Source organism: Marmota flaviventris, chromosome 16 (assembly GCF_047511675.1).
Source record: "Marmota flaviventris isolate mMarFla1 chromosome 16, mMarFla1.hap1, whole genome shotgun sequence".
Taxonomy (NCBI): Eukaryota; Metazoa; Chordata; class Mammalia; order Rodentia; family Sciuridae; genus Marmota; species Marmota flaviventris.
In genome coordinates this window covers 17,605,707-17,630,288 of record NC_092513.1, presented here as the reverse complement: position 1 = coordinate 17,630,288, position 24,582 = coordinate 17,605,707, and the positions used below count along the sequence as shown (strand labels likewise).

The 24,582-nt window shown below is 44.3% G+C and overlaps 1 protein-coding gene across 3 annotated transcripts in view; it reads right to left on the bottom strand.

Annotated features, from left to right (window-relative positions):
- The window catches only part of Atp8b1 (ATPase phospholipid transporting 8B1), a 116,926-nt gene that overhangs the window by 40,104 nt on the left and 52,240 nt on the right, over positions 1 to 24,582 (bottom strand). For all 3 annotated transcript variants that reach the window (XR_011704790.1, XM_027949072.2, XM_071602715.1), the window contains exons 2-6: positions 20,200 to 20,402; positions 5,032 to 5,129; positions 3,704 to 3,817; positions 1,508 to 1,606; positions 1,332 to 1,393 (exon numbers count right to left, since the gene is read on the bottom strand). Coding sequence is in view for 2 of the 3 variants with exons in the window: in XM_027949072.2 (XP_027804873.1) it covers positions 1,332 to 1,393; positions 1,508 to 1,606; positions 3,704 to 3,817; positions 5,032 to 5,129; positions 20,200 to 20,380 (554 nt within the window). In the remaining variant the exon portion in view is untranslated. The remainder of the gene's footprint in view (positions 1 to 1,331; positions 1,394 to 1,507; positions 1,607 to 3,703; positions 3,818 to 5,031; positions 5,130 to 20,199; positions 20,403 to 24,582) is intronic.

Below are 24,582 nucleotides of genomic sequence, written 5' to 3'. Positions count from 1 at the left end.
TCAAGTACCCCTGCACCCCAAAAAGAAAAAAAATGGCACATTAGCACCTTTCTGTCCCAACTCTTTGAAAGTACTAGACGCTATCTGGTGGACTGTTTTGTGTGATGTTCTGGTTCCCCATGAGGAGGCCCTGTGCCCTGCCCCACTGATGCCCAAGTTCTTACTGTCTTGACCCACTGCAGGGATCAAGATTTGACCTAACTCTAAATTCAAGTCAACTCACAGCTACTCCACCTGTGATGTTAGGCATGCCATTAGCTAAACAGAGTCGTGTGATGTTTATGTATCTCACCACTATTCACAATATTGATTCTAAATGATTTTGAAGGGAACTTCTAGATCAGAATCTATTTATCTGCAAGAGGAAAAAAAGCCATGTCAACAGATTTCGAGCTTATTGGTGTCTATTTTTGAATTAGACACAGATTGAAAGCATGGCTACCTGGGTTGTTTTCCTCAGTGTCAACACATTTTAAAAAGTTTTTGAGCCTCAGTCACCGTTTTGAGCACTTGAATTTGAATTTTACCTTGAGGCTCTTGCTCAAGAAACAACTCATTACTGATCCCTGAGTTGATGTCTGGTGTCTCGGTCACCGCTGACTGCACTCACTGAACAAACATTGACTGAGCACTTTGTGCAGGCTGGAGGTGGGACAGTGTCCTGGAGGAACTTACAGTGAAAGACAAAGAGGAGACGCTCACATCAATAATTCCAATACAATTTATGTCATAATGAAAATAAAATGCTCTGGAAGTATGGGGGTGGAATCACTTTAGCTGGGGGACCAGGAAAAGTGTCATGACATCCTGTATGAGCATAGCCCTGAAGGGATAAGCCCGGGAACAAGGAAGTGAAAGCAGCAAACTGCAGGCTGAAGGAGTCATGTAAATGCTGATGTGCTGACAAACGTGAAGCCCAACACGCATTCACACGTAGTCCAATGTGGGTCTAGCCTACAGGCCATGAAGGAGGACCAATGTCTTTGTAAATTAAGATGGCTTCATGGAGCCGGGCAAGGTGGCACACACCTGTGATCCCAATGGCTTGGGAGGCTAAGGCAGGAGGATCATGAGTTCAAAGCCACCCTCAGCAACAGCAAGGTACTAAGCAATGCAGTGAGACGCCGTCTCTAAATAAAAAATAGCGCTGGGGATGTGGCTCAGTGGTTGAGTATCCCTGAGTTCAATTCCAAGTACACCCTTCTCCATCCCCTAAAAAAAGATGGCTTCGTGGTGAAAAAGGAAAAGTACTCATAGACTTCCAGGTTTTAATAGCTCTTTCCAAATATGCAGACATACATTGCATCCTTATAACTGAGGAGACAAAGTACCTGCCATCCTTAATGACTTCACATGTTCTATTGTTGATCTCCTTATCCATTTTATGGCGAGCCTTTAGAAGAGAAATGAAGAAACGTTATTTTAATTATCCTAATACATAAAGCATCAATGTCAAAGTAAAATAAGCTTAGAGCAGGAAGTGGAAATTTGCATGAGAAATTCTTACCACATCGTCCACCAGGTCTTTGATTGCAGTGATGCCAAGTACCAGAAGTAGTGGGACAAGGGTGGTGTACCATGCCAGGGTAGAGATTTGAGGAATTGCCTAAACGAAATAAAAAAGACTTCAATACATGAAGGCAGAGCTGACTTACAGGTGACTGATGGCTGATTCCAAGCTGCTCGTACTAATTTTCAGCGTCACGTAAGTCTACATCTGTAGAACACATAGGAAAAAGGTATTTAAGCACCCAACCTCTTTCTGGTGATTCTCTTCTGGTCATCTGGAACAGAGCCTGGAGGACAACGGCTCCTGAAATGATCTCACTGTGACTTTCACTGGACATCAAGGGGGTTTTCTGACATGATAACGACAAGTGAACTGCTCTGAAGTTTTGTGGGAATCATAATTAACTGAAGGGGTTCATGCTTAACTTTCAGGGAAGGCATGGAGGCTGTACAGAGTAGTTGCTCAGACAGTGATTTCTGTGGGCCTTGTGATGCAGGCAAAGTGGCAGCAGGTAGTGGCCCTCTCTGAAAGCTGGTGATTAGATGGAGCATCTTTGGGAGCACTTCAGGAAGTGCTCCCTTCATGATCATTGCTATTGGTACAGCCAAGAAAGGGGCTGGCCTAACAGGAAGCTCTACCTGTATCAAGACAGCCTTCCAGCTTGATGGAAATTTGGAAAGTAAGTTTGAAAAGATTTCTTGTGACCATCCTGTTGATTATTGGGCCATATCATGTGGTAGTTATTTGAAATTCAATTCCCAGGTCCAGTCCTGCTTGGATCTATACACATAGGCTTTGGGCCTCGGAGCAAATTACTTTGCCTCTCTGGGCCTCAGTTCTTCTCTGCAAAATGGAGGCTACGTTACCTCATTGAGTACGTGAATCCAGTGAAGAAACAATGAAAAGACAGGCAAGGAGGGCTGGGGATATAGCTCAGTTGGTAGAGTGCTTGGCTCATATGCACAAGGCCCTGGGTTCAAATCCCAGCACCCCTCCAAAAAATAAAAAAAAAGAAAGGCAAGGAAAGTGCTAAGTCTATTGCTATTATCCTGATGGGATGGCTACACCTTAAGGAGACTGTGGTGCAGCTCAGAGAGAGGAAGGTCATTTCCGCAGCACTGTGACTATGTGAATCTCTTCCCCCTTTAAAGAATTAAAGGAAAAGTAGTCCACTGACCACACAGTAGTACCTTGCAATCTGTTCACACACCTGTCTGAACACGCCCCTCAACAGCAGGACCATCCTTTATGACAAGTCAGTGGGTTTGTGTTCTACCAAATCTGTTGAGTATCCACTTCTCCTGAGTGTCTTTTCTCTACTTTCTCTCCTCTCCACCTCATTCCCCGCTGGACACACCATTTTATAAAACTTTAGTGCCGGAATCCCAGCAGGAGAGCTGTTTTCCAAATCCAACTCTTACACATGGTCTTTGTGACCCACATGTCTGGTACTGAAGGCAAACTCATTTCATCAATTAGAGCAGCAGTTTCTACACAGATAGAAGTTTTGCTTTACAAACAATGAATCCTCTGCCACAATTAAAAACATAATCAGAAAGAAGGCTTTTTCTTATATTAAAAACCAGTTTGCAAAAATATAAGCTTGGAGCTGGGCACAGTGGTACACACCTGTAATCTCAGCAACTCAGAAGGCAGAGGCAGGAAGATCACAAGCTTGAGACCAGTTCTTGTCTCAAACCAAAAAATAAAAAGGGCTGGGATGTAGCTCAGTCATTGATTACTCCTGGGTTCATTTCCCCAGTACTTCCAAATGAAGTAAATAATAACATAAACTTACGACCAAAATATTAATAAAAATCAATGATATTCTTAGGGAAATTAGGCAACTAAGTACAAAAATAGAGGACAAACACAAAAAAATAGATTTCATTACAAATAATTCTACAAAGTGAAGATTTTAGTTTTATTCACTTTGGGGATATCAGTTTCAATACATACATTATAAGAAATGAAACTTAAAAAAAAAAATAGAACTAGAATCGATTTCCATGCGTTTCCTTCCCTGTTCAAACACTGAGTGAGCTGGTTCTGTGGGTGAGGCACTACTTCCTTGTGTAGAAAGCTCTACTGTTAATACAGAACAGTTTCAAAACTGTCCACATTATGTGTCCCAAACTTAATGTTAGAAAGTCATCATGATTCACACAGATTTAAGATACCAAAGGGCATTACCTGCAAGATAAGAAGAACCAGGAAATAGAAGTTAGCTGCTCTCTTAAACTGCTCAAACAAATTCATTGGTAGGAAGGTGAGTACGTTGTACTTGTATGTTTTAATTGCATTACTCTGTTGGAAAAAAATAAGAAAGTTATTCTAAATGGTGCCATATATCTACATACCTGTAAAAGTCACTATATCCCATGGCCTACAGTGACCCAGGGCCATCTATCAGAAAGATGCTGATTTCCTGTAAGCCTTTAATTCTAGCCAGGCCTCAGAATGACTACTTGGAGTCTTATGTCAGAAGGAGGAACAAGATACAGAAGTGAGACTGGCCTTATGATCCTGCCCTCAATACTTTGACCCATGACAGCCTCTTAGAAAATGGGGTGAAGGCAGATGTCAACACAAGCAGGTCAGAAACACAAATACCTTTATTAAAGGGGAATGAAGAAGTCCATGGAAGAAAGAGTATAAGACAATCTTCTGGATTGAGCCGTGTCCCCCAAAAGATACAAGTCCTAATCCCAAAACCTGTGAATGGAGTATTCTTTGGAAATGAGGTCTTTGCAGATACCATCTACATGAAGCCATAATGGATTAGATTGAACCCTAAGGTGGAAAGTGATGTCCTTATAAGAAGGGGAAAATTGGACATGGAAACACACAGGGATAATGCCACCTGAAGACAGAGGCAGAGATCAGAGGTAATATCTACAAACTAGGTAATACCAGGGACTGTGGCAAACACCCAAAGTTGAGAGAGGCTCCGAACTGACTTTCTCTGGAGGAAGAATCAACCCTGCCAACATCTTAATTCTGGACTCCTAGCTCCCTGAACTGTCAGAAAATAAACTTCTGTTGTTCTAAGCCACCCAGTTGTGGTTTGTTTAGGTGGCCCTCAAGCCCACACCTAACAGGTGTTTCATTGTAAAAGTAATCAGTATTATTTTAGGTGGAAAATAAATCTTTAAAGTCTCTAAACCCATCCTAGGCAAAGGAGGGAGAAAAATCAGTAATTAAGATTTGTTTCGAATTCATTACTTTCCAACATAAAGTTTTGGTGACATTATTTTGTCTTCTTTTATAAAACATTTTAAAGAGAGCTTTGCACACACCTAGGGAAAGTTTCAATCTAATTATAGTGACTTGTTTCAAGTCTTCTCTACCTATAGTCAGGGTAGATAAGCTTCAATAAAAATGGATTTTATACAACTAAGAGGGTTATCAACAGACCCAGGCTAGTGGTTACTTGGAAGGCAGGTGCAGTCTGAGGCTGGCAAGCATGATAGCAACTAGAGAAAATGGCTTTAATACAGATAACTTAGGAATCAACTCACCGCATATTTGCTCTCTTTAATACAAAAGAACTTTGTGTTCATAAAATGAGGTTGTTCGTGGTACTTTCGATCATTCGCTTTAACTTGCCAAGTGCAATCTTTAAAAAAGAAAGAGAAAAAGTATGTAAATAGAAAAAGCAGGGTCATTGCCAAGGGAATCAAATTACAGTGAGGTCATTGGAATGGGTCCTAATCCAATATGACTAATGTCTTTGTAACAAGGGGAAATTTGGATGCAGAGAGAGAGACAATGATACGAAGTCACTTGGAGAAGATGGCCATCTGTTAGCCAAGAGAGGCCTGAAGTGGATCCTGATCTCACCATCCTTGGAAGGAATCAAATCTGTTGGTACCTTGATCTTGGACTTCCAGGCTCCAGAACTGTGAGAAAATAAATTTCTGTTGTTTAAGCCACCCAGTTTGTGGTACTTCGTTACAGCAGTGCTATCAATCTAATATCCAGGTTGTGACTTGACCAGGTGTTCACAGAACATTAGAATTTGGAAAGAATGATCCTCATCTAAACATGACCCAAACAAAAATACTAGAGCCCTAGAAGGTCACAGCTCAATTAAATTATTTTTTTTCAATCTTACTGACATAGTTTGTAAAATTTATATCACATTACATATTTAATGAATGAATAAATCAAAGGAAAAGGATATCACCACCTAATTCAACACTTCTCAGTCCTGAGGTTACCTGTCAGTGTTGTGCACTGCCTCACCCTGATGTCTAATGTTCATCAAGTTCAATGTCTTTCCAAGTTCTGAATGGACTCAGTCCATTCCATTGCTGTGTCTAGATTCCAGGGAACTTGAGAAAGCTTCTCTGCTGTGGGGGAGAACATTCTCACCCAACGAAAGTCCCATAAAATGTTTCTTCCCACCTCTCTCCCCCACATGACTTTGCTAGCCTGATTCTCCCTGGATGGTTTGCCTCACAGTCATTGGAAGACATGTGCTCCTATTTTAACAGAATACTCCCCAACTCTGTCCAAGCCTCCATGTGTACCTCTCTATATTTATCATCCAGCATAGAGGCTCTTGGTGCAAGCTCCATCCTGAGATCCTCCCAAGAGCTTTGTGGTCACTGGACTCTTCCTATCTTTGCCTTAAACCCAGGCATGTCCTTAAGTGTCCCCAGCTGGGAGGATATAGGTTCTGCTATAGCCTTCCAACAGAGGCTTCTCATTTCCCCCCATAGCCAGGAATATCTTTCCAAGTGTCTGGAGGGAGACGGAGCTACAGCAGGAAGTTGGCCAGTGGCAAACTTCACCAGTAGCATTGTTTCTCAGGGTCATGACCAGAGATCTTTAAAAGCTTCAAGAGAGGGAGCCTGGTTCACTTGGAGATTGTTACAGACTTGTGGTTGCTGCCCTGGTGGCTGGACATGCCCAGCATGCTCTTCATAGGACAACAGTATGACATCCGGCAGTGGACTCAAGGCCCAGGTTTCTCTGTGGACCAAGCTGTGCACGCTGTTCATTTCTGCTCTTTTGTCGATCTGAATGAAGTTGTTCCCTGTGTCTGCATGTCTGAAGCATCCCCCTCTTGGACAGGTGTCCCCTCTGGACATGTTGAACAAGCTACTGCACTGCTCACTCACAGCAGTCCTTTGACAGCTCTGCCTCTGCCTCTGGGTCTTGAAAATCACAGTCCCAGCTGGAGGGAGTGACTGCAGCTGCTGGTCACATTCTGGGACACGGGCCTTCACAGAAATTCACCCCTCAGCAGTAGCTATCCTTTATGACCCTCTGTGGCCTGTTCTTTTGGCTACCACCCCCCGCATACACATCTTCATCCTCAGCTGTCCCTCCACAGCCTCCCAGGGGTGAGGTTGACTCTGACCATGGGGATGAGACACATATGCACTTTGAGTGAACACATTCTGATGAAGAGGGGTAATGTCAGCCCCCCTCCCACACACCTGCTCTACATCCCAGCCACACCAGCCAGAAGGACAACAATCGCCACTACTGCTCCCCACAGAGGCCATGAGTGCCATGTGTTCCTTTCCTTCCTAGAGTGGTTCTTGGGCAAGACTAGAACATGCCAAGCTTATTCTTATATTCACCTGTTTTACACACAATAGCACCCCAGATACCTTTTGCATGACTAGGAAAAGCAAAATCCACAAGCGCTGAGGTGCAGTTTATCCTCAACTTGTTTCCTTTCTACCACAATGGGTGACCTATTGGTGGAACCTAAGCACTGACTTGGAAGGGTGGCTTAGAACAGGTTTAACCTCTCTCCTGCTGCCCCCATGTGTGACTATGCTCAGGAGGACAAACACACTGCTACTGAAGGCTGTAGACAAGGGTACCATCTAGTAAGAAGAAAATCCCAGGCAGAACCTGTCAGCATTGGCCTCCTCATGAAGAGCATGCACATGAATTTCCCTTGGTGAAGTGCATGCACACGAGTCCCTCCCTATGATTCTTTAAATCCACATGTGGGTAAACCAGGTTTTGATAAAATTTACCAGTGTGGCACAACCATTTTTTGGAGAAGGGAAATATATTAAAGAGCATTTACAAGTAAGGAATTATAAAATGATCAATCGTAGGGCTATTATAAAGCTAAAGACATCATACTTTTGAAAATATTTCATTTCAACTTTTTAAATGGCTCATTTTTCCGACTCCTACTCCCTAGGAAATAGAGATAATACTGTAAGAGGTTCAAGTGTGGACTACTGAAGAATGCAAATAATTAACCTGATTACTTTTTTTAAACCACAGTACTGTTACTGAATGCTTTTCTTGCACGATTTCAGCTGCCACTCATCGGGTATTCATAAGTGTTGTGTTGTGACAAATAGAAATGTTCCTGGCATCTTTCTGCTCAAGTGCACTTTTATCAAAAGGGAAAATGGAAATGGAACCATAAGCCAACTCATGAGCAATATAATAATGTCTGCAATCAGAACATTTCTTTCCCACTCCAAGAAGTGTTCTAAAGGAAAATAAGTTAAAAGAAAAAGAAAAAGACATTACACAGGGCAATATTGAATCCATTCTATTTCATGGTAATCTACAAATGTATGTGCTCTTAATGGTGTACTTGAGCTAGCAGATGACTTGGTGACATAACCTGGCTACTATTGTTCTAGAGTACCTCTAAGAATACCAGGATGCTATATTAAATGTCAGAAAGGCTGAGCAGAAAACCAGATGAGATTCCTGGAGAAGAGAGAAAAGGCCCCATGACAATGGTCTGAAATCAATCTTAAATACTCAGGACCAAAGAATAGCCATCCTGCTAAAGAGCTGGATGTCACAAGCTTCCCCAGCCTTCCTGTGGTTCCCCATGTGGCTCTGTAAATCCACTTGGTAATTAAGCCCCCATCTGCTGGTTGCTCTATCTAGTCCCTGCACTACACCCTAACCCCCAGTCCACTTGATTTGGAAGTCTCAGAGGAAGCATGGTTTCTGACCTCAAGTAGGAGCATCTCGGGGTTACAAGGTATGGCCTTGGCTTCTTAATTTGACGTGTTTGATAAAACTTAGGGTAGCCGAGAGAAAATCACCAGTGTGTCTTCATACCTGAGATTTAACCACAAGAGCCTTTCTACTTAATTTCACAAATCTGTTGCTGTCAAGTAATCGAAAACCCTATTTCCAGTTAAGGTTCCGTGTTTGCCCTAATTCAGACAAATCAATGGGCAAACAAAGTGATGTCTTCTTCTGATTTTTTCCTGAGATTTGAGCTAATTGTTTGAGTAGCATTTCAGTCAGAGATCTTACAGAATGTGAAAACGGTGTTCTGTGGTCAAAAAGACATTTGCAAAATTCTGCATCCCTCTCTCAGACATGAAATGGATGCGTTGAACCATTACAGGCTCTGAGAAGCCCTGGAGTAAAGAAATTTATTTAATTCATCTTTTCAAAATTAATGTGATCATGGGCATATTTTTAGGTCATCACTGAACACTTATTAATATTGTTTGAGAAATGCTGCAGTAATGTGTGTATCTTTAGGAAGGCTAACCACTTGAGGTATTTGCCTTTTGGGTCAAATATTTATTAAGTATCCATTTAGATCTTTATTGGAAACTTGGACCACAGGCTGATTTATAGAAAAAGAAGATATCTTGTTCCATTTTCTGGAATGGAAATACAGATGAACAGAAGAAAAATAGTAAATTTACCAGCAAAAAAATAAACTGCACTTTCACCATATGGCCCTTTAGTTAAAAGCCATAAAGACAACTCTCCAGGGTTGTGTCAACAAAACCATCAAGGCACATGTCCAGAGATGCATTTAACATGAGCCACATGTGGCCCCAAACCACCCCTCAGTCTGGCAAATGCTTGTGTCATTGATGCATCTAAACACTGCTACGTGATGTCTAGAGTGTTCCCACAGTCACCAAGTCCTTTGATCACCACCATCTGGCAAGGAAATACACTGGCCTCACCCCTATCCTCTTTGCTGGCTCTGAATTCTTGCTTTACAGATCTACCAAGAACCAAAAACCTCCATTGACTGGTACCAACCACAGCAAACTTGGAGAGTAGACAGGTCAAAAGCTTAAAATCATAACAACAAAAAGAAAACAAACAAGCCTGAGAGAGAAATGGATGTAGGACATGAATAGACAGTTCATACAAAGGGAAATTCAAAAGGCTCTTCAATGTGTAAAAAGATATTCATGGTCATCAAAGAAAAATGTAATTTCTCATAGAGGTCCCAATTTTTACCTTATCAAGAAAAAATATTGGCAGAGAGTAAAGAATATGATGACACTCTGGGTTAAAAAACAAGGGGAGAATTTAGATCCTGTAGGTAGTCTCTGTGGAGCATTAACCCCCCCCCCCCATCTCTGAATAATCCCACTAGTAGGAATTATTCTCCATGTATATACCACCCCTAGGGTGCTGATGATGGCAATGTCACACTGCAGGGCTATTCAATGCAGCCTGTTTAACAGAGAGATTAGAAACAAACTAAATGCCTACCAGAGCAGCTGCTTAAACAAACAGGTGACTTTATATGGACAATAGGGAAGTTCTCCATATTACACAGTTAAAGTGACAGAAGCAGAAGGGTGCTGACCATCGTGTGCTTTCAGCTGTGTGATGTACTGAATCAATGCACAACATAAATGCATACATGCACATACACATGCCTATAATCTGATGTCATGTGTGTCCCTGGGCACATCAGGGCACAGGTTTATATCCATACTACTATAGATATCTAGAAGTACCTATAAGAAAATCGTGAGAGCAATTTCTTTCTGGGAAATGCAAAATGCAGAGATGAAGGACAGAAGGGGCAGGGATGGTGTTTTATTCTCACCCTGTACCCTTTTATAATTGGATGCATCTGCATGTATTGCTTTGTAAAAAAATATATTTACAATTCTATTCCTCCTATCAATTTCTATATAAAAGAAATATGTAAGTTGCTTGATGTTCCTTTAGTCATTATATCATTGTATTACATGTATATACACTCTTCCACTATATATACATACTCTTCCTCTCTCTCTCTCTCTCTCTCTCTCTCTCTCTCTCTATATATATATATATATATATGCATGCAAGGGGATGAATGGATGAATGGTGGGAATAAATCAAGAGAAGCAGGGAATACTGGAAAAGATGGAAGTCTATGCAGACATGGAAGCAAACCATATTTATACTCAACCATATGGAAAAATGTTTAAAAACACCTTTAAATGAGAATGAATCCATACTGCCATGGCCCCATGTATACTTAAAGTTCAAACACATGCAAAACAAAACTAGTGACATGTATTAGGTGGAAAAGGAGTTATTGCTATAAAAATGAGCATGGAATTTACCTCTGCAGAGGTGGGAAGGAGGGAGGGAAAGGTGGCGATGACTGGGGGATGTCCACATCATTTGCCATGTGCCCATGATTGGTATGGAAGTTAGTGCCGCTTGGATTCACTTAAAAATTATCTGATCAGCTATGCACTTGTGTTTTATGTACTTTTTGGTATCATAAAATGTTTTGATAGAAAAGAGTCAACAAAGATAAGCCATAAGGAAAAGTAGAGATATAAGGGGTACTCATGATGGCAAGAAGAATTGAGAAAATTGATGAGCTGGCAGGTCAGAAAGCCAGCTCTCGGGTTGGGGCTGAGGCTCAGCGGTAGCACACTTGCTTGGCACGTGTGAGGCACTGGGTTCGATTCTCAGCACCACATATAAATAAATAAAGGTCTATCAACAACGAAAAAAGATATTTAAAAAAAGAAAGAAAGAAAGCCAGGTCTCCTGAGGGGCACTGGATGGCTGTGGCCTGAAGGGGGCGGGTCAAGTCCGGTGGGAATTAAGTGGGCCCTGAAAAAGGCACACTCATACACTGCTGGTGCAGTCAATATGGAAAGCAGTATGGAGATTTCTTGGAAAATTGGGAATGGAACCACCATTTGACCCAGCTATTCCTTTCCTCAGTCTATATCCAAAGGACTTAAAAACAGCATACTATAGGGACACAGCCACATCAATGTTTATAGCAGCACAATTCACAATAGCTAAACTGTGGAACCAAATTAGATGCCCTTCAGTTAATGAATGGATAACGAAAATGTGGTGTATATTCACACAATGGAATACTATTCAGCATTAAAAGAGAATAAAATTATGGCATTTGCAGGTAAATGGATGGAGTTGGAGAATATAATGCTAAGTGAAGTAAACCAATCCCCAAAAACCAAGTGCCGAATGTTTTCTTCGATATAAGGAGGCTGATTCTTAATGGGGTTGGAGGGGAGCATGGGTGGATTATACAAACTCTACACAGAGCAAAGGGGAGGGAGCAGAAGGGAGGGAGCATGGGGTAGGAAAGACGGTGGAATGAGATGGACATCATTTCCCTAAGTACATGTATGAAGACATGAATGGTGTGACTCTACTTTGTGAACAACCAGAGATATGAAAAATTGTGCTCTTCATGTATACTATGAATTGTAATGCATTCTGCTGTCATGTATAACAAATTAGAATAAAAAAGGAGTATCGCCATCTCTCCTTGCCTGGCGACCTAATGCTAGGTTCACAAAATCTGACTATTTCAATAACTCAAGAAAACAACAAAGAAAGCATGCAATCACACAGAATTACCTTTTCAATAATCCAGAGATGGCTTTGTGACCTTAAGGGTCCTTGGAAAGAGAGACAGCCACTGGAATTGTTTATTCTTATATAGAGAACACACAAGGGGAGGTTCCATGGAACATTCTATCCCAAAAAGGGCAAAGGGGTAAGATTACAAAGGAACAGTTGAGTGTCGCTCAATCCCTCTGGGTGCCGCCTACTCCTAGGGCCCTCTCTTGTTATCCCAGTGAGGGAAAAGCATGAGTCACGAGTTAGGGCACTACCACACCAGACTACAGCAATCTTTCAGATCCCCATGGTGCATCAGGACTTAAAGTTTGCGTGTGCATTTGGAGTGGCTCCCCACAAAAAAGATTAAAAAAAAAAGAAGAAGAAGTGTGCCCTGTCCTCTCTTACCCCTTATGCCCAGCCTCTCTCAGGTTGCACATTGGTCACTGGGTCCTAAATATACTAGTCTTTCCAATACAGCATAGGCCCAGAACAGAAAGTGACCATCAAACCATAAAATTGCCCTGCCTAGGAGGGTGGATACAGCTCATCTTCCTGCGGCCAAGGGTTCTGGTTTCCTGAGACTCAACTTCTACCCACATTGTCTATAAAACCCATGGATAGAGAAAGTGTAGGTCAGCTGCAATAGTTATCACCTAGAGCAGCAGTTCTCAAAGTGAGGGTTCCAGACCAGCATCAGCATCTGGGAACTTGTTAGAAATGTCAGTTCTCAGGCCTCCCACCAGAATGATGCCATCAGAAATGGTGGGATGCAGCCCAGCAGTGTCTCATGAGCCCCCCCCATGTAATCCTTATACACAGTGAAGTTTGAGAACCACTGGTATGGAATAAGAGATGTGAAACCCATTTCAAAGAGAAACCACCTGTCAAGCAAGCCCAATCCCAACTCCCAAGGTGTCATTGTCTAGCCAGGGTAGGGGTATAGAGGGAGACCTACCCAGAATTCTGAAAGTGTCCTAATGATAAACACTTGGCTGGTGGGAATTCCAATCCATCCAGGGGTGGACTGTCAGGGAATACTTTTTGGAAGAGCTGCCCTTGCATTGATTTCTTAGAAACCACCTCAGATTATGCAAGTAAAGGAAGAGGAGAGAGGGGAAGGGCTTCCAGGCAAATGGGACAGTATCAGCAAGAGCACAGAAAGGACACTGTGTGGACTAGCGGCATGACCCTGGATCTGGTTAGAAATGAAGGGACGCAGCCCAGCCTTCCAGCGCAGGAATCTATACTTTAACAAGAACCCCAGATGGATTCCATGTCCCAGGACTCTGAGAAGCCCTGCTCCAGATCCTAGTTGAATCTCCAAAAGGGTCTCTTAATATATCCCAATGCCTGGGCCCCACCCCAGGGATTCCACTTTAGTCAGAGGCCCAGCAGAGATCCCAGGTATTCTAGTTAACAGGCGAGGCTTGGCTGCAGTGTCTGAGAGCACTGCTCAACCAGTGGTTTTCTCGCTGAAGCAATAAACAGGCCCACGGCCCCCATCAGGTTTGAGCAAGTGAGGTATCCTCAGGTTTTGACTGTTTTTTAAAATTTGCCCTCACCCCCTCATTGAGACATCAGGCCCTGGGGAATGAGGAACCTGGGGATCCCCTGGGGACCTTGGGTCCAGGAGCAGCCAGAGGTTCTGCATTTCTAATTAGCACAGAGATGGTGCTGGTGGGTGGACAGGCCTTGAGTCAAAGGCTGTCAGGGATGGGCTGTTTTGCTGATGCAGGTTGAACCTGCCTGAAGTCATTTGAAATGATGGATTCTCCGCTGGCTTCACCCAGAACTACTGTCTCAGTGGCCCTACAGGTTAGGCACCTGGGAAGCTTTCAAAGCTCCAAGCACAGGCAGCACTGAGAACCCCATCAGTGTAATGGCCAGTGCCTTCCTGAGGTGGCATCAATCATTGTAAGTCTATTTTGGAAGCTCCAAACCAGCAGGGAGAAAAACACCAGTAGCATTAGGTCTCCATGAGCCAGAGCTTCTCAAAGTTTGGTCATAAACACATTAGTAAAAAAACAAGTTCTATAAAGCAAGACACCCAGCCTCAACCCCACCCCATCCCTCTATTACTAATCTCTCAGTGAAGGAAGCTCTCCCCCGACACCCTATGTTACAAGCCACCTGTCCTCTGGTGTAATTCTATGCGCCCAAGTTGGAAGAGTGTGTGTGTGTGTGTGTGTGTGTGTGTGTGTGTGTGTGAGACAGAGAGAGAGAGAACAATAGATATCTAGATCCTTACTCCTTTACGTGACCAGTTCCTTCCTTTCCATCCTTTAGATTCTTGCTTTAGGTTCTCACTGGGTTACTCCACCCTCTTCTCTCCACTGCTGCTAAAGAGGGCTCCCTAACAACTTCATGCCCTCCCCGCGCCACATTCAATGCCTATTTTGTGCTCTGCATGGGACAGACATGGCCCAGGTCAGCATGAAGCCAACACTCCAAAGGGGGGGTGGGCTTCATCTGTCACACCATCCCTCAAGGACTTCCTAAATGCATCAGGAGTCTGAAGGGAAGTACAAGGGGCTTGAGACCCCTGAGGGGATCTGGTCTAGCCCAGGGTTGAGAGTCAAAGAACTCCCCTCTAAGGAGGTGACACCCACGACAACCTGAAGGGTGAGAAGGAGCCAGTCACAGGCAGGGGCTGCTCTAGGCAGTGGCTGTAGACGGGTGGGTGGGAAAGGCTCAGGTGACCCAGGGACTGAGGACAGGACAAGGCGTCCGTGGTGAATAAGGCTTCGGGCAGCCAGGCCAGCCAGGAGAGAAGGTTGAGCCAAACCACACTGGCTGAGGGCCAGGGAGGAGCCAGAATGGGATCCAGAGCAACGGAATCTTTTTCTAGGATGAGGACCGGCGGAGGGGAGCAGCGCCAGCCCAGAGGCGGCTGGGGAAGGTGGCTGCTGCTCCACTCACCACGTTATTTTTAGCCCCAAATTCTTCAGGATGGTGTGCAAGCTCGTAAGCAGGACTTCGTCCCCCATCATAGCTCTAAGAATACTTTGCAGTTCCTTGAACCCCCAGCTCCTTGGAGCCTTTCTTCATGCGTCTGAGGCCTCTGGGCTCAATCACCCCTCACTCTCTCTTGCTCAGGACTGAGCTCAGGTAAGCCCAGCTGGTTCCCCACTCATTCACAAACCCCCTAGAGAGCAAGCAGGTATGGAGCCCAGGGCTCCAAAACTAGCTCAGAGTAGGACAGGTCGGCCCTCAGGCCCTCACAGCACTGACACGATCATCTACAGTGAGTCACTCAGGTTTTACACTCTGCAGTGATAGGAAGGAGACCAGGCACATTCCCTGGGGCATCCTCATTCCCCAGGGCCTGATGTCAGTGCCTCCGCATGCCTCCAGCATTCCACCTTTCCTCCTGCTATAGAGCTTCTGGATGTCGGCCCCTTTGGTCCCACAGGTCTCTCCCTTCCCCTAATGAATTCCCCTCATCCTTCACATACAGGCCCATCAAGTCATGTATGAATGAGGCTTTCTGGTTTCACCGCCTTGGCTTTGGCTCGGCTGTTCTGCATGAGCCGGGGCGGCCTTTCCCAGGGAAGATGGCATGGAAGGGAAAAGCTTATGGTGGCAGAGGCAGGAATGTCACCCAAAGTTCCTTAATATGTAGACAAATTGATCACTGGGAGAACTGTTATTGATCCAGACGTTTATCCATCCATTGCTCTTGGATTTGGGGAGGGAATCATCTGTTAATAAGAAAGAAGGACTCTGCAGTTTTAGCTGTTTTGAGGGCTGGGGCAGGAGAATCCAAATACTCCAAAGTGAAGAGGAGATGATGGGTGGGCAGATGACGTTTTGGATTTGAAGTGAACAATATTAAGAGAGTACTGCAGGGTGGGAGGTAACAATAGTTGATATTTATTTAGCACTTACTGCATGCCCCAAAGCAGACCTAAGTCCTTCATATTTACTTTCTGATTTAATCCTTACAATCACCCTATAGAGTAGGCCTTGGTATGAAGCCCATTTTTCAGATGAGGACATTGAGGCACACAGAGGGGAAGTCCCGTCCTCAAGGTCACATAGCTAGAATGAAATGAAGGCAGGACCAGAGCCCACGTGGTCTGAGCCTGGCTCTCTCTTCTTAAACACCACTCAGAGTGACAAATGGGGAATAGGTGCATGAAAAAGGTGAGCTGCTTACAGAAGCATCTGCAGACACAGTGTGAATGGGGACAGGAACCTACAAAGGGTGAAGGAGGAAGGAACAGAAGGAAGGAGAGATAGGAGGCTCTGCTAGGAAGTTCAGACGCTTCAGAGCAAACAGCAGTGGAGGATGAGAGTTGACAGAAGGTCAGTGGGCTTGGCACCTGGCTTCTTGGTGACGTTGAAAAGAGCATTATCTGTCTGGTGGCAGGGCAGCCTGCAGAGGGAAGAACCCAGCCCAATGGGAGAATGGGATGATCCATGACGGATTTCCAGAATTTTGGCCATGAAAGCAGGAGGCAGAACATCCACCTGATTTGGAAGGCAGGGTTTGGGTCAGAAGTGTGCAGATGTGTGAGCCAGCCACAGCTGGAAGGCCCAAGGACAGATAAAACAACTTTGCAAGGAGGCTGGGGGCTGTGTTCACATCCCATGCAGAGGCTCACAGGACCCAGTCACTATGTGCCAACCAGAAACCCTCTCTGGGGCACTAATTTCTTCCCTAGGACTGTGTCTCTGAGCTGGTTCCTGCTGGCACAGAATTACCCAAGGAGTTGGTCTGGGTCACAAGAATCAGGGGTGGTTGGCTTAAAAAAAACAGCATCCCACAGTCAAGGAATTATAGGAACTCTGGATGAATGAAGTTCAACTGGTTTCTTTGAAGCTAAAACTTCTTGGATCTTTCTATACTCATGGACAGAGAACAAGAATCCCAAGTTTCCGGTCTCTGGGTTTGTGTCCGGGACCATCTAGCAGAACCAGTGTTCTCCTGTGTTCACCAGGAAAGGCAAGTGTTGGCCCATTAGCCTGGAAAACATTCCTGCTGGTTCCTGCCAGCACTTTACTAAGGGTAAAGTTACCCCAGCGACTCTGCCTGCTTATCTCTTCCTCCACGTGCATTCTAGCAGCGTGTTTGCTCTTGTTCTTGATTCTCACAGCACACAATGAAGGTCCTTCAAGGGAAAAACACTTTCAATGGGTCTCTCAAAACTCTTGTTGAACATGAAAGCTCAGCTGGCTGGGGCATTTTCATTCTTTTAAAAAAGAAAAACCAACTTTCTGGGTGACGAGGATGTCATTAAAGAAATGACCTGGGCTCATGGGCTGCCGGAATGGGGGCTGGGCCCAGGGCTACTCAGCCCTCTGACACTTCACAGGGTGACTCATGCTCTGGTGTCCCAAGAATTGAATTCCTGGAAGGAAATTATCCATGGTGTACGGTGTCAAGAAAGACAGATGAGGGTGATCTCAACCTTGACTGAGAAATGCCCAAGAGAGAAAAGAAAGGAAGGAAGGGAGGAAGGGAGGGAGGGAGGAGAAAGAAAGAACCCATCGAGAAGGGAAGAGAGAGTGAGGGGGAGGGGGAGGGAGGGAGAAAATAGGAGGAGGAAGAGGAGAAGGGGATGTGGGCGGGGGGAAGGGAGGCAGGAGGGAGAGCATCATGGGGATGCCGGGCAGAAGTGAAATGGGAAGGAAGAGGTCGATCACTTACTGAAAAGTCCTTTGTGTGCTTGGGAAAGACAAATAGAGTTGTTGGAGTAATAACTTTTGTAACAAATCACAGGCAGTCATTTGACAGAGGTTTTGGAAAATGAGAACCACTAAAATCCCCTAGGAATATAAACCATCTTTGGAAAAGACTGTGAGCCAAGATCAAGACTAAGCGCTGTCAAAGCCCATATTATAAGGGTAGAAATCTACAAAACAGATGCTCTGGAAAATGAATGAGTAGGAAAGGGCCCTGACCACCAGAATGTGCAGGCAGAGGTGGAAAAACACAGAGGCAAGGTTTCTACCCACTATGTGCTCCTCTGACATTTCAGCAGGCACCCAACCCCAGTCCCTTTGCTGCATCCTGGGACCACACATCTGACCGTGTGGCACCAGGTACCAACAGGAAAGTTTACCCTTCACCCCACAGAGCCAATTCTCCTGCCAACTCACCAGGTATCTACAGACTGCAGAGATCGTGAGGTTGTGATAGGAGACTCAAGTGGCAGAGGGAAGGAATGAGGAAGAAGCAAGTTTTATTCACTCTCTGGGCAATCACCTAGAACTCCCTTGCAACCTGTCTGGCTACTACCTCAGCTGAATCTCCATTCCACTAATACCCAATCTGCACCTCTTATGACAGAGACCACCTTCCCGTCCAGATTGGTGGTGATTCCATCTTATTTTTGCTCAGCGATCATGATTTTAGTACCTTCTGCTTTAGGACAGAAAGCCCATTAGGTCAATTCTCAATACCTTAAATTCACACCCAGAAGCCCTCATTCAGGTCTCATTCATCTAAATGCTGGATAGGGACAGCTGGAGGACCAAGGATCCACGTGGGTCCTGGCTTCCCAGCGTTCTGAGCCTGTGGAGGGATGGGGGCCCTCATGGATCCCTACAGGTCCGCTGTAGAGTGACCCATCCTGACCAAGACAAGAAGAATCAGTACAGCAGTGGGATTTCATGGTGTCTCGAGTTCTTTTCTACAGGTAAAAACTGTTCAGAAAAAGAACAACAGCTTCACCAGGTGGCAGATCTCAAAGGGGGAAAAAAGTAGGGGGCAAGGAGTGACAGCAGGACAGAACTGCCCAGACAGACTCTGGGGAAACCAAATGAAACCAGACTTCTTTGTGATGAAGCAGTAGGAGACACAGCTGGAGAGGTGGAGGCAGCAGTGTGGGGTGACCTCTTTGAATGGCAAAACGCAGTTCCCTCTGCTAGACTCTGAGCAGCCACAGAAGAAGTGGCTCAGCTTCCGAGGGAGCAGAAGAGCCTCGGGGAGGCCACGTGTGTTTACAGGCTGGGTGAACCAGCAGGAAACAGAAAACAGAGAAAAAAACACAATGGTGAAAGCAAGCCACACTCTGTCTCCCTAAGTGACCTGCTGTCCGTGGCCACCTCTAGGTGATGTGGGCAGAGTTGAATAGTTGCAACAGAGTCTGTGTGGTCCACAAAGCCTACAATATTTCCTGTCCAGCCATTTACATGAAAAGTCCCCTCCTCTAGACTCCACCCCTGAAGCCAGCCTGACTCCTGCAGGTGGCACGGCTGCTGCCCGACGGGGCCCCTCGTGGCAAGTAGAGGCTCATTAAAAAATTCCTGCCACACAGCCAAAGCCATTTTATATTCACAAATGACTGAACAAAAGGTATGGGAACGCCAGACTACCGTGAAATGCCAGGTGCACAAGGTGAAGGTGCTGAGAGGCTCAAATCTGGTCCTGCTGGTCCTACACAACATACAGTCCTTGACAATCGAATGTTCCAACATTACTCCCCAGAAAGGCCCTTGCTTCCGAAATAACTTTGAGAAATTCCCCTCACTAAGTGGCAACCCAAACTCTGGTGGCAAAAAAAGAAAGGGATAAATTTTAAAAAGGGGCACCTTCCAGTTAATGTGTTAAAGTACATTTAGTTGGGCATGACCTAGGAATTGTCCCAGAATATCCCCCTTGTTCATCCATTACTGGCATGTGAGCCCACACACAAGCATACACCGCTACCATTTCTTAATTATGGAGCCAAATTAATTTATACACACGTGTGTGTGTGCACACAAGTGATCATTGATATAATTTATGCCAAAAATTTAACAATGCAAATAATTGGCTTCCAAGGATTGATTGATATGTGTATTTTTTAAATTCTTGGAGGCAGTAACGAGCAAATCCTTCCACATACAACTCGATTTTAAGACACACTAACCAAGACCTTCTATTTTCTCCTCCACAGGACTTGTGAGGTCTGGCCTTTCAGCCTGCCATGCTGAGGGCGACGGGTACTTGTCCAAGCCCATCCTAGGAGGAGATCAGAAAAGGAAGAGGCCCTCCTAGGCCATGTGAAACAGACGGTTCTCCTTGGCATAGGTCATGCCGTGACCCGTGTGAGCATCTACAGTGTGTTCCCCAGCCATGAGCCTCCAGCTACCTTTCCTGAAGGTGTCCCGGCCTTGCTCGGCTTCTCTGTTGATCTGATTCTGCTCTGGCTCAGCGGCAGGGCCCTGGTCATCCAGCTCATCTTCGGTTTCATCATCGCTGTAGGGAACCACTTCATCATTGGGCTGAGAATCCTCCTCAAATGTTGTTTCTGAGTCTCTTTCCGTGGTCATTCTGCTGGCGAACTGGGACTATCTGGTGGGAAACAAAGCAAACCAGGGAAAATTATTGGCTGCTGCCCAGGTTTTGGTTGTGGGTCTCTACCCAGGAAAATAAATTTAGTGGTCACACCCAACATCAAAAAGCCAATCCCACAAAACCAAAGGCGGAATGTTTTCTCTAATATACGGTGGTGCTAATTCACAATAAGGCAGGGGGCACTAAGGAAGAATAATAGGGTTACCTTAAATTAGGTAGAGGGAAGTGAGGGGAGGGGAGGGGAGGGGATATGGGGATAGGTAAGACTGTAGAATGAAACAGACATTATTACTGTATGTATATATGTGACGACATGACCAATATGATTCTGCAACATGTACACTGAGAAATTATATCCCATCTATGTATGATATATTAAAGTACATAAATGCATTCTACTGTTATGTATAACTAATTAAAAGAAATTTTTAAAATTAAAAAAAAAATACAATAAAATAGCCAGGTGCGGTGGTGAACACCTGCAATCCCAGTGGATCGGGAGGCTGAGACAGGCTGGGGTTATGGCTCAGTGGTTGAGGGCCCCTGAGATCAATCCCAGGTACAAAAAAACAAAACAAACAAAACAAAAACAAATTAAACAGACTAAATTAAACAGACTAAAAAATATCAGAGTATTGTTCACGTGGTAAGAATAAGTGTCATTTGTTAAAAGTTTCATAAAAGTCTCTCTCACACACACACACACACCACATTTATCTGCATTGTGGTATGGATGGAATTGAATTTCTTAGGCTGACAGAGTTGGAAAACCACTGCCCTGAGAGGCCTGGTTTCTGCTAATGCTAATGAGCCTTTGTTCTGTAACACATTTTAAATACAACCTGAGGTCCTCGAATTTCACTGGTGACTTTGAGGGATCTCACCTCACCTTTCCACCTCCACTCACTCCCCTATCTGGAGTTTGTGTACCTACTACTGCATAAAGCAACTGTACATAACTAAGAAGGACACACATTTAGTTATATTTATGTTAGGAAACGTTTACATAAATGGCTCAGGTTGCTCAAGGACAGACATACAACCTGGACTATTTACACAAGCCTCACATTGCCAGGGACTCAGTATTGTTACTAATAGCAGCTCACATTTATTTGGTGTTAACTTTGCACCAGGCCTTACACGAGGAGCTTGGTAGACATTGGCTCCCTAAAACTTCTAATGTCACCCTGATGAAGGTATTATTGTTACTTGTACTGAGAAGACAATCAAAACTCTAAGACATTAAATAACTTGCACAGTAATTATTAACATTGTGCAGAAAAAAAAATTGCTTTCCAAGGAGAGGTCTCCTGTACTCCATGTATGTTATAAATTATTATGTATTTTAATTTGAGTTTAAATTGCTTTGAGCGGAAGTATTTAACCAACTTCATGTTTGACACCAAACCTAGCATCTTGGGCATCTAAAATAATTTTTATACTTCAGAAAATACTTCTTTGAGGATTTTTATCCAGTGTACTTAAAACAGTAAAAACCAGAAGCAACCTGGATGCCCAAGAATTACTGATTGTGTAGATGAATCATTGCATCTTTATACGGTGGGACAGTTTACACTAATTTAGACTATGATTGGCAGAGCATTTAGTGATATCAAAAAAGTCCAAACACATTAAATTGAAAGGTGAGTTATAAATCCACATGTCCAGAATAGTCCCAAAGTTTCGAAAACTGATGTGCATTATTTTTAAGTGAAAGGACCCATATCACGTGCTTAACTCAGTTGATAGCCCACAGTGAGAATTTGATAAACAGCTATTATTATTGTTAGCTATTATCTTCATATTTAGAAAACTAGAAGTGGGTGGGTATCTGTCACTGTGAGCTTTTCCATCTCCAGAGTTACCTGTACAATGTTTTCTCTGTCCCTCATTGGGAAGTAATAAGTTAGACTATTATCCCCTTTAAAATATGAATCTACTTAATTTGTAGACTTCAGCTCAGGTATTAAACTTTTTGCTCTCCAAATATAAGTCTATTTAAAAATTTCTAAACTCTTAAAGGAAAATTTCACCAAAATAAATTTCAAGAACAAAAATAATATAAGAATGGCTACCATGTATTGGGCTCCCACTGTGTACAGAGCAGGGCAACCCATGAGACAGATGTCATTATTCGATCTTACAAATACGGAGACCGAGGCTCAGCTGGTGATTGGCAGTTAGGATCCAAGCTCTCCACTAAAGGCGTATATAAAATATTGAACTATCTAAAAGCACTGTATAGAACGTTTTTTATTTGGTAACATGCATACCACATGATTTTTCCACTTTGACCATTGTGTTAGTCCATTTTCTGTTCTTATGTACAATAGAATACTCAAGACTACTGGAGTAAGAAGAATCAAGGTTCATGTAGCTCACAGTTCAAGAGTCACGGGAAGTCCAAGGACAGGTGCCACCTGCCCAAATACCTGGCGAGGCCTTCTTGCTGATCCTGACATGTGACAGGCATCACATGGCAAGACAGCAGTCACTCCAGCTCAGGTCTTTCTGCCTCTTCTTATAAAGCCACTAATACCATCCCAGGACCCTCATGACCTCATCTAATCTGCATTACCTCCCAAAGGCCCACCTCCAAATGCCATTGACAGATGACTCTGGGAGTTTGGTTTTGCACACATGAATTCTGGGAACATGCCCACATCACAACATTCGGTTTTGAATGTTGTTCAGTGGCATTAGGTCCACCGTATAGAAACATTTGGCAAGCTATTATTTTCATCATTGCTCCCAAACTCCCAAGCATCTGGATGCTTCTTTTCCCTGTTAGAGCCTGCATCCAGTTCTTCCAGGTTGAGGGAGGGGCAGACAACTGTGAAGGAACAGATCCAAGTGAGCAAGGTGTGTGTCTCCAACCTCCACCACCCAGACAGATCTGGAGAGGCTGAGTTGGAGGGCAGAGGCAGGGCGCACCAAGGTCAAGTTCTCTGGCTGTGTGTGTAATGCAGACACACACAGGAATCACGCAACTCTGTCAATTAAGACAACCAAGGAAAAACTAGGATGGAATCACTTCTTTGAAGTCTTAAGTGGTATAAGGAAGCTTTCCAAACCTGAACCATCCTCCCTGAAGACAGGCACAACAGACAGGATGGATTTGGAAACTTTTTAACATCCTTAGCCCTGCTCCATGATACTGAAGACAGGGGCACCTTAATCAGCATCCATTAAGCACCTGTGAGGTCCAAAGCACTAGAATCCTGGAAACAGAACCACTTAGAGACTTTCGGGTTATTGAGGGATAGACATATAAGCTGCCAAGAATGGCCAGAGGGTACAGCAAGACTGGCCCCAAACACCTCCGGTCCATCCCCTCCTCTCCATCCCATGGCCACCAACCTCACTCAGGACACTGTCATACCTCTCCCAAAATGAGGCAGAGGCCTCTAAGTAAACTTTCCATAATGAACCTTCACACAGCCACCAGAGTCGTGCCGTTATCCATTGCTATGGATTGATTTTGTGGCTCCAAATCCCGCAGTTCACATGCTCAAAGTCTGTAGACCTTTAAGGACACACTTAAGGTTAAACAAGGACATCAGGCTGAGGCCCCCATGCGGCAATACCAATGCCCTTATAAGAAGAAGAACACACACCAAAGATCTCTCCTCCTCCACATGCACACAGGGAAATGACCACGAAAGAGGACAGCAAGATGACAATTGTCTACAAGTCAGAGCAACAGGCCTTACCAGAAGCCAACACTGTTGGTACCTCAGCCTTGGACTTCAGTCTCTACAACTATGAGAAAATAAGTGTGTCTCGTTCTGCCACCCAGGCTGTGGTATTTTGTCATGGCAGCCTGGGTAGACTCAAACGCTGCGGTTTCTCTCTGTGCTCCAGCTGCACAGTCTTCCCAACTCCAAGAGCTCTCCAGACTCCTCCTTCTCAGTCCCTTGGGTCTGCTTTGCTTTCTTAAGCAAATAAGCCCTTCCTACCTTGGGGCATTTGCACAGGCTGGTTCTTCTGCTGAAATGCTCTTCTCCTGGTTCCTTGCATGACTGTTTCCTCATTCTTTAAGTCTCCACTTTAAAGTTCCCTTCCACTGATGGCATTGAACAGGTATCTGCCCTCCTCTTTTGCTACCACTGGCCTCCTGAACACTGACGATTCTGCTTCCTTCCTAGTGCTTACCACAATTTATAAATACATACTT